The 12316-nt window shown below is 44.3% G+C and overlaps 1 protein-coding gene across 9 annotated transcripts in view; it reads left to right on the top strand.

Moving 5' to 3' along the window:
• trip12 (thyroid hormone receptor interactor 12) overlaps nt 1-6806 on the top strand; it is a 52147-nt gene extending 45341 nt beyond the window's left edge. For all 9 annotated transcript variants that reach the window (XM_042708729.1, XM_042708728.1, XM_031573793.2 and 6 more), the window contains 11 exons: nt 90-232; nt 687-843; nt 1169-1267; nt 1554-1668; nt 1788-1942; nt 2422-2586; nt 3135-3299; nt 3497-3610; nt 3727-3821; nt 4059-4162; nt 4470-6806. In XM_042708729.1, coding sequence (XP_042564663.1) covers nt 90-232; nt 687-843; nt 1169-1267; nt 1554-1668; nt 1788-1942; nt 2422-2586; nt 3135-3299; nt 3497-3610; nt 3727-3821; nt 4059-4162; nt 4470-4666 — 1509 coding nt within the window. In that variant the 3' untranslated portion in view covers nt 4667-6806. The remainder of the gene's footprint in view (nt 1-89; nt 233-686; nt 844-1168; nt 1268-1553; nt 1669-1787; nt 1943-2421; nt 2587-3134; nt 3300-3496; nt 3611-3726; nt 3822-4058; nt 4163-4469) is intronic.
• The last annotated feature ends 5510 nt before the right edge of the window (nt 6807-12316 follow it).

Here is a 12316-nt window from a genome sequence, read left to right as displayed (position 1 = left end):
CTTGCGTATGCAGAAAATGGATCAGTAGTACCGTTATTAGTAAATATTGGCATCAGGAAGGATTTTGCTTTTTCTCTGGCTGTTTGCAGAATGCTGTGTGTAAGGAGATGGTGGCCACCACTGAGTTCATCAACAGCAAGCTGACGGCCAAGGCCAACCGCCAGCTGCAGGATCCTCTGGTCATCATGACCGGCAACATCCCCACCTGGCTCACTGAGCTGGGCAAAACCTGGTATGTGTGTGTGTGTGTACACTACCATCATACCAGTGTACTGTAGAGATTAAGAGATTAGCATCAACACAGTTTGGCTTACCACACTAACCAAGACTTGGTTACAGCACACATATGTAACCCATTCTTGCCATGACAATAGCCATAGATGCTGACCTGGTGTGACGTTTCAAATTATGTCTAACTCTGCTAGTTTGTGTGTGTGTGTGTGTGTATCTGGGTTTGTGCGACTGTGTGTGTGTGTGTGTGTGTGTGTGGAGGGATCAAGGGGAAGTGCATATTAAAGAGTTTTACCCAATTTGACAAAAAGTAAAACTATATGTAGGTCTACGTATATTCAGCAGATCTAAGCATGATGTCATATATGTGTGAAGAGACACTCTTTAACCCCTGGGATGCACACGCAGTCATGGTGACGGTTTCTCCTTCTCTCTCCTTTACTCCTGCCTTGCAGCCCCTTCTTCTTCCCGTTTGACACACGGCAGATGCTGTTCTACGTGACCGCGTTCGATCGCGACCGTGCCATGCAGCGCCTGCTTGACACCAACCCCGAGATCAACCAGTCTGACTCCCAGGACAGCCGCGTTGCTCCACGCCTCGACAGGAAGAAGGTACCTCCTTACTTCCTGTATTCGCTGTCTCTCTCACTCACACACTCTCTCTTTACCCTGCTGTCTGTAAATATATCCTTGCTGCATGTCTGAAATTTGTGAAACATTTAGCAAGTGAAAACCCATTTGATGTTGGCACATGCTGCAAGGCCTCTTCCTACTTTAGACACTAAAGGCACTAAAGGCACTAGTGTTCACTGAGATGTGGAGAGCAGATTAGTGCTGACTAGGAAACGCAAGTTAAGTTAGCTAATGCAGTAGTGGATGCTTGTTGTTGTTTTTTTCTGTTCTTGTTTTTTTGACAACACTCTGTGTGCCCATGCAGCGGACGATAAACCGCGATGAGTTGCTGAAGCAGGCTGAGTCCCTGATGCAGGACCTGGGCAGTTCCAGAGCCATGCTGGAAATTCAGTATGAAAATGAGGTATGTCGGCTCAACCAATCAGCTGTCAGTGCCTCAGACCTGTGTGGTATTATTGGTCGGGTCTTGGTGAAAGACTACTGAATGAAATATGATTTTCAATCACCCTGTATTCCATTCCAAATCAACATTAGTTGTCTCTGCTTTTGCCCTACCCCTCTCTTCTTTATCTCTCTCACACACACACACACACACACACATCTCTCTCTCATCTATCTATCTCTCTTTTCCTAAACTCCCGCTCTCATTCTCTCTCTCTTCCTCACATCTCTCTCTCTCTGTCTGTCAGGTGGGCACTGGTCTGGGCCCCACGCTGGAGTTCTATGCTCTAGTATCTCAGGAGCTGCAGAGAGCTGACCTGGGCCTGTGGAGAGGAGAGGAGGTCACCCTCAGCAACCCAAAAGGTAACACACACAAACACACAGAGAGACTTGTTCAGGCAGAAGAGAAATCTGATTTCGTAACACAGCTTCTCCAATGAGCCCCTAATATGAATATGCCTTCTCGTCTGTCTGGTGTGCAGGGAGTCAGGAGAGCACCAAGTACATGTTCTGCTCCAGAGGGCTGTTTGCCGTGCCGTTTGGCCGCACCACCAAACCCGCACACATCGCCAAGATCAAGATGAAGTTCCGCTTCCTGGGCAAGCTGATGGCCAAAGCCATCATGGACTTCAGACTGGTATGTTTACGCTGTCCTGTCTTCCTGTTTTATATCGCTGTTTTATATCGCTCTTTCTCTCACTCTGAGGAACACATACAAAATACCAATACACACACACACGGGATTTTATACTTTTGGATGAAATCTTGCTTCCACCCCGTACATTTTTCCATTCTGATAAACCCATCAAACCAGACCATTTCCTGTTCCCAGCTCATATCGTCTTCTGTTGGATTGCCTCCACATTCTAATGGCTCTTCTGATGAGTGTGTTTGTGTTTATCCTGATCCTGGAATAATGTTCTAACTACAGGAAGTGATCTGTGGATCCTGACCCTTGTTAATATTTATTGTTGTGAAGTTACTCCATATCCTAGAAATGTTGTTTTATGTGTCTGTAATGTAGTCTGTTTTGCAATACCGATCACACCAGGGCATCTTCAAATAGCAGTTTTTATTGTTATACATTGGAAACGTGTGTGTTTGTGTGTACTGTAGCTGGATCTACCACTGGGCCTTCCTTTCTACAAGTGGATGCTGCGGCATGAGACATCCATCAGCTCTCACGACCTGGTCAACATTGACCCGAGTGTGGCCAAGTCCATCCAGCACCTGGAGGACATCATCCGCCAGAAGAAGAGACTGGAACAGGACCGCTCCCACGTAAGACACACACTCACAAACACCTACACACACTCTCTCTCTCACTGACACACACACACACACACACACACACACACACACACACACACACACAAGCAAGCAAACAAACAAACACTCATACAACATTTCTGCTCATTTGAACTCGACTGAATATTTTATTAGTTGTTTCATAAGGTACACACACACACGCACACCATGTCTGGGAGACAGCCCAGCCACAAGCACAAGCCACAATAACTCAAACTACCACATAACCGTAGGATTACAGAAATGTCATGACCATTTAGAATCCTACACTTCCAGCATAGTCACTTCCACTACTCTACTGCCACACATTCATTATCTTGGCCATCACAGCACATCACATCATCTCCCCCATACTGCTTTAAGCTACACATCATCAATCTGGGCTTCGGGATTATTACTTTGGCATAGGCATCCCTAAACCTTCTAGGAACCACAAAATGGGTTTAACCCATAGATGAGCCTTTGTTGCATATTTTGCACCTCAGGTAAACCTTCAAATCTCTTCTCATCTGTCTTATCAGACGAGGGAGACCCTTCAGCAGGCGCTGGAGAGTCTGAACATGAACGGCTGCTCAGTGGACGACCTGGGGCTGGACTTCACCCTGCCCGGGTACCCCAACATCGAGCTCAAGAAGGGGGGCAAAGATGTGCCTGTCTCCATCCACAACCTGGAAGAGTACCTTAGGGTGGGTACCTGTCTGTCTTGTATACACACACACAAACACACACGCATCAAAAAAATATTCAAAAAACATTCAAGCTTGCGTAACCATGCTTTCCCAAGGAACATGCACACAAGGGTATATACGAGTAAATTAGTTTTGTAAGCATCTGTGCTTTAAGTCCCTAAACGGCTCTTTCTCTTGTTCTCTTGTCTCTGTAGTTGGTGGTGTTCTGGACCCTAAATGAGGGCGTGTCACGGCAGTTTGAGTCCTTCAGGGAAGGCTTCGAGTCGGTCTTCCCCCTGCATCACCTGCAGTACTTCTACCCAGAGGAGGTGAGTGTGTGTTCTCTCCCAGCTGGGCCCAGTCCAGCGCCATCATACTCAGTGTTCCCTTTCCTCCCTCCATCCTCTGTATCGCCCCGGTAACGCCCCCTCCCTCTCTCCTGCAGCTCGACCAGCTACTCTGTGGCAGCAAGTCAGAGACCTGGGATGTGAAGACACTTATGGAATGCTGTCGGCCAGACCATGGTTACACACACGACAGGTACACACGCATGTTACACACACACACACACACCTCTATAATGGAATGTCAGTATATACAGTGGTATTAAGTTGTGGGTCAAGGCTTTGCCTACATTTCTGTTTTTACACAAACCGTTAGTAACAGCCTCACACATGCAAAATGCAAACTCCGTCAACGAACATGGATGTACATTCAAATAAAATGTAGAAGTAATTCACTATTTCTGTTTTTATCTCTCTCTGTGTGTGTGTGTAGCCGGGCTGTGCGGTTCCTGTTTGAGGTGCTCAGTAGCTTTGATGCGGAGCAGCAGAGACTCTTCCTGCAGTTTGTCACAGGGAGCCCCAGGCTGCCCGTCGGAGGTCAGACCATTATCCTCTCCTTCTATCTGTTCATATTACTCTCTGTGTCCGCTGGCCTCATCGCTCCCTTGTGTAGTGTGCTGGCGGCCATGTTGCCTCAGTCTCCTATTTTCCTGTTCTTTTGGTGTTTGGTGTTTTTTTGTCTTGTTGCTTGACCTTTACCCCCTCAACAAAATTCCATACTTTTTCAGCAAATACATTCTAAAATGCCAAGCTGTGACCTGTGTGTGTAAAGGCAGCCTCAGTCATGAGTTAGCTTTTCCTGCTCTTTAACCCTCTTGGTGTGTGTTTGTGTGTGTGTGCGCAGGGTTCCGGAGCTTGAACCCTCCGCTGACCATCGTGCGGAAGACCTTTGAGTCGACGGAGAACCCGGACGACTTCCTGCCGTCGGTCATGACCTGCGTGAACTACCTGAAGCTGCCCGACTACTCCAGCATCACGATCATGCGCGAGAAACTGTTGATCGCGGCCCGCGAGGGCCAGCAGTCCTTCCACCTCTCCTGATGTTGCCGCCTCTCTTCGCCCCTCCCCCCTTCGCTCATCCCTCGCTCCTTCTTCCTCTCGTTCAGAATGCCTTCTCCCCCCCCCCCCCCTGCTCACAGAGAAATCATGACTTCCACCTAGAAGTTTTGTCATCTGACCTTTCTCTTTTGTTTTTTCTTTCTTATGTTTTACTCCTGTAAATTCCTTTTTTTTTTCTTTTTCTTTTTTTTTGGTCTGGCCCTGTGGGAAGGCACTACTCCGTGCACCCTTCCTGATCCAAAAAAAAAAAAAAAAAAAACAAGAAAAGAAAAATAGAAGAAAAAAAAACAAACTGCAAAAGTAGCTTGCAGATCTGAAAGAGATGAGGGAAGAAAAACAGAGAAGGAAAAACCAGAGACTCACGCTGCACTTCTCTTGTCTCTCTCTCTCTCCCCCCCACCCCACCCAATGTACACAACCTATGACTTAAAAACATAAAAAAAGAAAAAAAAATGTTAAAAAAAATATCAGTAGTTGAGTAATGTGTTTAAAAAAAACTTACTAAGATTGAGGGGGCGGGAGAGAAATACCTGGCTGACAACATTATAAACCTGCACCGCTGTGTCATTCAAAACAAACAAAAAAAGGGGGATTTTATCTCTCCTGACACTCTGGCATGGTGACGCCATCACTGTGTGTGTGTGTGTGTGTGTGTGTGTGCGCGAGTGTGAGCGTGTGTGTGTGCGCTTGGGGGGTGGGTGGTGGTTGTGGAGGGAGGGGTCTCTCTCATTAAGCAGGCTAGGTTCATTTAGAGCTCCAAAGATCATTTGTACAGACAAGATAAAGAAAAAAAGAAAAAAAAAAGTTGCAGATTTTGCTCAACACACATTTAATAGGGTTAGCCGTGTGTGTGTGTGTGTGTGTGTGTGTGTGTGTGTGTGTGTGTGTGTGTGTGTGTGTGTGTTTTCTTTCTCTCTCTCTCTCTCCCCCCCCTTCTCTCTCTTTCTTGTCAGTTCCTCCACTCCTATCTGTCTCCTGTCATATAGCCTTGCCTCCCCACCACACCACACACACACACACACACACACACACACACACACACACACACACACACACAAACACACACATACACCCCTTTTCCACCCTGTGTGTGTTTTGCTTTTTTTTTTTCCTAGTTCAGCTTCAGTTTATTGTAATTATAATAATTATTATTTTCTCCATCGCTTTCCTTGTGTGTTGAATTCATTTTTTTCCCATTATTATTATTATTAACTGTTTCTGGCAGATTTTTCTGAAGATGTGTGAGTTGCAGTTGGTTGAATGCAAGTAGTGACAAAAAAAAAAAGAAGCATAGTGTCTATCACTATTATTATAATTATTATTATTGTTGTTGTTACTTGATTGTTTTGTTTTATACCCAAGTTGAAATGATGTTCTGGCCTACAGTTACAACACCACCCCCCTCCGCCTCCCCTAATTCCATCACCGCCCCTCGTGTGGCTCAACGAGCAGAGGAGGGGAGGGGGATGAAGGCAAAAAGAAAGTTCTTTTGGCACATGTTTGATAGAGTAGCATGCGCTTGCTGGAAACATGGGGGACTTAAGTAAAAACTAAAATCTGTGTCAGGAGCTTGGGTTGGGCATTGGCTTAGCCAAGTTTATTGTCTCCCTTACAATCCTGTTTTAAAATGCAGCGCACATGAACATGAGAAGAAGAGAGGAGAAAAGAAAGAGGAGGAGGGGGGGGGGGGAGATGTCTGGTCTCATTTTGTTTAATAATGGCCAGAGAGCATTTCAGAAAACAAAAGAAAATGAAACCAGAATTAAAAAAGGAAAAAAAAAGTTAACAGAATAAAGTTTATCTGCAGATCTTCTGCCCTGGTTTGAGGCGTAGCATCTGCTCTACATTTTTTATTTGAATTTTCTATTTTGTTCTGTTTTCATTTGTTTTTTGTCCTTTTCATCTTTTTTTCTTTCTTGCTGTAGTTTTTTTTCTTTTTTCTTTTGCACTGCTGGCTTGGAACAAACCGTGGTGTGCACTGCAGTCAGTGGCCAGGAAGGGGCAGCAGCGCGCACCTCTCCTGTGCCCCATCGTTCATGTGCTGGTTTTTAAGATCTGCAATAATTTACTGCATCAGGTTCGTGTTTTTACCTGAACTTAAATAAAGTAACTGTTTGACTCAGTTGTGGTTTGTTTACTGGGTTCTAGAGGGGTGAAGGTTGGTCTGATCATGAGGTGCTGGTCATTTAGCAGGCATCTGTCAATCATCATCATGGCATCATATTTGGGCTGTATGCCTAAGGGGTACAATAATCAGATAAGGATGGCTAAACTAGGTGTTACTATGAATTTAATTGTAATCCTGTAGCCCCACTGGCTAAGCAACTTATGAGCAAGTTGATGCTAACAACTTCAAGGTCATGGATGCAATCAAGAGAAATGCTTAGCCTACTGTAGGCTACCGCAAGGCACATCTGTTCAAAGATAAAATGTGAAATGGAAGTTTCTGTACAAGGTAAATGTGAAACAGATGGTCAGGAACTCCTAGCCCACTGTACTCTTAAATCAGTCTTTATAAAAATGGTGTCTCTCACAAGCTCACCTGTAATGCCATCAGCATCACCGGTCTACCTGTCTTTGTTTTGTCAGTTTGTTCCTGCTCTGGCCCACATAACTACAACCTGATCCAATAGAGCAAAATTGCCTTGACATGACCAGCGTTGTTGTGCCCGTTCAAAAGCTGACTATGACTCAGTCACTGAGGGGAAGCGTCATATTCTTGTTGCTGTCAGCTTTCAAAGAATCTTTAGAGGTCATCGTATGACGAAGACGCCGATCAACCTTATATTCTCAAAATTCTGCCTGTGGATGCGCCGCTGCTCCTCCAGAGTGATGTGGCATCACTGCCTTTTTGAACCCCTGTGTGACTGTTGGCTTCTCCTGGAAAAGGCCAGCGCGGGCTGGGTGTGAGGAGCCAGAGATTAGGAAGCTTAAATCCTCTCTCCGTGTGAGCCCAGCTTTACCCGCACAGAGAACAAATCAGTGTGTGTGTGTGTGTGTGTGTGTAACAGCAAATCAGACAGTATGAATCAAAGATCAGTGACACAGGTGTTACGAAACATTAGATATGTAAAGCTGTGACAAGGATGATGATGCCTGTGCTAAGCTCAGTCTTTCACACGGGTCTTCATGGACCCCTCTCCTCCCTACCTCTAATCATCGCTCCAAGACTGCTCGGGATGAAGCGATCTGTGTGTCGTTTGCCATGCATAAGCAGGGATATGTTGCAATCCAAGCTGAACCTAAGAAATCACCTCTTCAGAGTGTTAATGCAAGTGTTGGGGCCAACCAGTATGGTCAATGAATTTGCAGGGTGGTGTTCTTAAACATGACCAAACAAAAACAAAAAACTACAGATTGCACTTGCCGTTGTTTGTGACGATACACACAAATTGTATGTGTCCGCATGATCGTAATTTTATGAGATTTAAGATCTCAGAAGCCCTGTATTCATGAGGCGCAGGGCCATCAAGGACATTTTGACTTGACCAAGAGGAGGGGAGAGTGAGAAACACTCATCACACTTCACTCAAGTCATTCCATCATAAGTATATTCAGCCAAAAATGCTTACATTCTAGCCTAAGTTCAAATAAAAGCAACAGTTACAAATAGATATAAAATGCATTGGATTATTGACTATTGTGCATCAGTATTAACTCCAAACCTTAAATTCTTCTTCCTTCACTGATAAATAGGAGAACTCGGATGTACCAGGAACCATTTTCTTTCTTCATGTTTATCCCAAGTCCCCTGAGGAGGATATTCCACTGACCTGATGTAATTATTTTATCTTCATCACGGATCAGTGGATTATTTCCTAAATTTTTGGAATGATCGTTATCCAATAGCCGCAAACCGGCCCACATGGTGGTTCTCTGACTGAAGTTTGGAATATGAGTGTATGACCAGTATTAGCCTTCTGTGTGTGTGTGTGTGCAGTAAATATTGGAGGTATGTAAGCTTCTGCACACAATGCAGCTGTGATGTGGGTGGTGTGGGCCATAGTAATTCTTTACAGATGTGGGCAGGATTTGCAGGCTGACATTAGGTCTCATTAGAGACATGCACCGGGTGAATTAAAGCGCAGTTAAGCGGCAAAGATTGTCATCGATTGTCCAGGTAGCACCGCAACCAGCAGTGTCTTGCATCAGCGCACCAGCAGCCCGGACAATCACCATGAAGTCTCATTTAGCCAGTAGTTTACACAGCCGTGAACGTATGCTTCGGAAAGTGTGATGAGGATGCATCTTAGGACCTGGTTTGCTAGTCCCTTTGTATGTGGAGGGCAGATATAGATGTACTATTGTGCTAGGAAAGGCTAACTAAAGTGTTCTTCAATGTGTACATTGAGTAGTTCTGTCATGCAATCAAATGCAAAGGTATATATTTTTTTCTGCTTAAAGAAGTGCCACAGGGGGGGTCATTTATGTATTATTTTAAGTTCATCAAGGCCTATTCATCAAGAGTACCCACAATACCTTTAAAGTACAGTATGTATTTGTTTAAGTTCATCAAGGCCTATTCATCAAGAGTACCCACAATACCTTTAAAGTGCGGTATGTATTTGATGTTGTATGGTATCTGAATGCTTCTTCTCTCAAATTAATGGTGGGTGTTACGAAGACCTGTTCTAGTCAAGAGACTCAATTTTCGGGTTCATAGTATCCACTTTCAAGTGGAATGTTTATGAGTTTATATGTAAATAACTAATCAGGGTCCCCAGAGGCATTTTTTCCACTTCAATTTCGGTGTAGACCAATTGAATATGTAGAAGCCATTATGATTCCTTTTGATTGTCGCCCCAAGATGCTCACAGCTGTTCACATGGTGGAACACAGTGGCTCAACCTTGAATTATGAGCAGGTGTGTGATCTTTTCCACAGCAAAAGCTCAATTTTCCTTCACCCTCTCAACATGCCATTGTATTTTATGTGAACAGTCTCACACTCTCTATTGCATCAACAGCAGAATATGTGGTGCTCATAAAACAAGCCTAACACAAACATTGTAATTTGATTAGAACTGCATGCAGGATTATGTTAATTAATAGGGCTTTTGTAATTGAAGGCCACAGTTACAAATGTAATTGCAATCGATATTGTTTAGTTAGTGCCAATTAAAAAAAGCACCTTCATCATGTTAAGTATGCCAGCAGGGTGTGTTATTTGTATCTGCGATCAAAGGGAAGCTGTACCACGCCACGCAACGCACCCCCCCAGGGGAACTAAACCAGTCCTCCCTCCCACTTGTGTATGACTTCCAGATCGCATCAGTCTGCATGAAGTTACAGCGATCAAGATTCTGTGTGTCAAGATTCTTGATGAGGTCTTATCAATCACACACAACAGTCTCTTATCGATCACACACAACAGTCTCTTATCGATCACACACAACAGTCTCTTATCGATCACACAACAGTCTCTTATCGATCACACACAACAATCTCTTATCGATCACACACAACAATCTCTGATAGTCTCTCTGTTTTCACCTGTTTCTGTTAGGTGTGTGTGTGTGTGTGTGTGTGTGTGTGCTTGCTTGCTTCCCACAAGTTGTGTGCGAGTGTAATAGCAGGGCCCCAAGGGACAGTGAAGGTAAAATTAGCCGGCTGTCAAATCGGGGCCATTTCCTGATCAAAACCAACAAGTGCTTACTGCACTGCATGGGCTCCTTCACCAGCCTGGAGTACCAGTGTAGAATCACACGGTGTTTGCACATGCTGACAGAGACTTCTATACATGGGCCTTATGCATATAGCTACACATGCACACACACACACACACACACACACACACACACACGTGTGTATGAACGCATACTGGCTGACTGTTTTGACAACCGTGAGTCTAGACCAGTCGTTCTCAAAGTGTGGTCCGCAAGTGCCCCGTAGTGGTCCGCGACGGCCACAAGTAAATTATTGCGACATTTCTAACATACAACTCAGAACGAAGAGATCACAGTCAGTAGAAGCCTAATCTATTAAAGAGTAGCCTAATCTATTAAGAAGGTCATGGATCGGTGGCTTAAGACAGGGACAATGAAAAGAAAATTAAATGAGAATGCCTCTGACACAGACAAGGAGAAGGGTCACTCCCGCCGCAGAGCAGCATTTTTTTTCTCCCGCTGCGGAGACAGCAAGATGATAGCTTTATTCTGTGTTGTGTGACGTTGGATAATGACAACTCATAATTATGAAAAGTTGACTACTAGGATGGCTATATTAATGCCAGTCGGCTAGCCTACGGCTAATTACTGCGGTCGCGTGGTCGGTATGCGTTGTGTTTATTGGTGTTTAGTGATACATTGGCGTGTCTGAGTGTGTGATGGGAGTATGAGGCTGTGAGCGAACTATAGTTTGTAACATAACCAAGTCACGCATGGACATAGGCGGAGATCCCGGGGGGGATGGGGGGGACGTGTCCCCCCCTACCATAAAGTTGTCCCCCCCAACAATCATTGAAAACTAAAAAAAAAAATATATTTTTTGATTTTTTTTTTTTAATAAAAATACGACGACACAAGCGGTGTTAATTATAGACGTAAAAAAAATTGTTTTTAAGTGTTGAAAAATCATGTTCCCCCTATTCCTCAAAGTGGTTTGGTTCACATGCTGTTTCCAACGGGCAGGGCTACCGGCAGCTCCGTGTTTCAGTTAATCAGCCCAGTAGCCTACACGGTCAGATTGTCAGACTGTTTCCTCCTCTGTCCCCTGTCGCTGCCGCTATGATACACGATATGTAAAGAGATTTACCTCATTCTCGAACGCAGTAAGAACATGTAAAGAAGAAGTTTTTTTTCTAAACTCCATTTACGAAGTTCCAATCGATATGCACAAGTATACATAAGCTTATTCATGGATTGGCATGACAACGTGAACGTTTGCCGATAACACACGCATGCCGGTAATTAACACAGTTAAGATAGCTAGCTAAGTCTAGGACAATGTCCTGTCAGGGCAGGTTCATGCTAGTTAATAAATGTAGGTCTACATCTCAGTGCCTCCAGATTTGTTCAATTATCTGAAGTTAAATTAATGTCATCTTTTTCTTTGGTCCATGAACTATGGTGATATAGTAATATGGAGTGACAGTGGCGTAGGAGGTAGAGAAGTCGTATTGTAATCGAAAGGTTGCCAGTTTGATTCCCTGTTGTGCTGTTTTATAACTTATTTTGAGCATCAAGTTCTCTTGAACTTTGGACATTATTTGTCTGTGAATAGATATTTCGTGTTAGTACATTTAATGCTGTTTAGATCATTCTAAAATGACTTCGAATCTCTGTTTGTAAATGTGATAAGATAATTCGGTATTTAGCAGTTTATGCTAGCTCTCGTGAAAGCAATTTTTTCATGTCCCCCCCCCGGAATTACACTCTGAAATTTGACCATGTATTGTCCCCCCCTACAATGAAATGGGATCTCCGCCCCTGCGCATGGAGCAGGGTTCCAGATGCTTTGCCTAGCGCTTGTCATATCTATAACTAGCCTACCGATAAAAAAAGGAGAGCCCACCGGCGAAAATCACGTGCCGCTAACAATTGTCTGGCGCCAGGTCTGGGTAGGAGGCCTGTTGTTCCGGGGATATACTATTAAGTTAGATGGTCCTCGAGTTTTTTTTTTATTGTCTAAGTGG

The sequence above is a fragment of the Clupea harengus genome, chromosome 9 (assembly GCF_900700415.2).
Source record: "Clupea harengus chromosome 9, Ch_v2.0.2, whole genome shotgun sequence".
Lineage (NCBI taxonomy): Eukaryota > Metazoa > Chordata > Actinopteri > Clupeiformes > Clupeidae > Clupea > Clupea harengus.
This window is presented reverse-complemented; position numbering and strand designations above follow the sequence as displayed.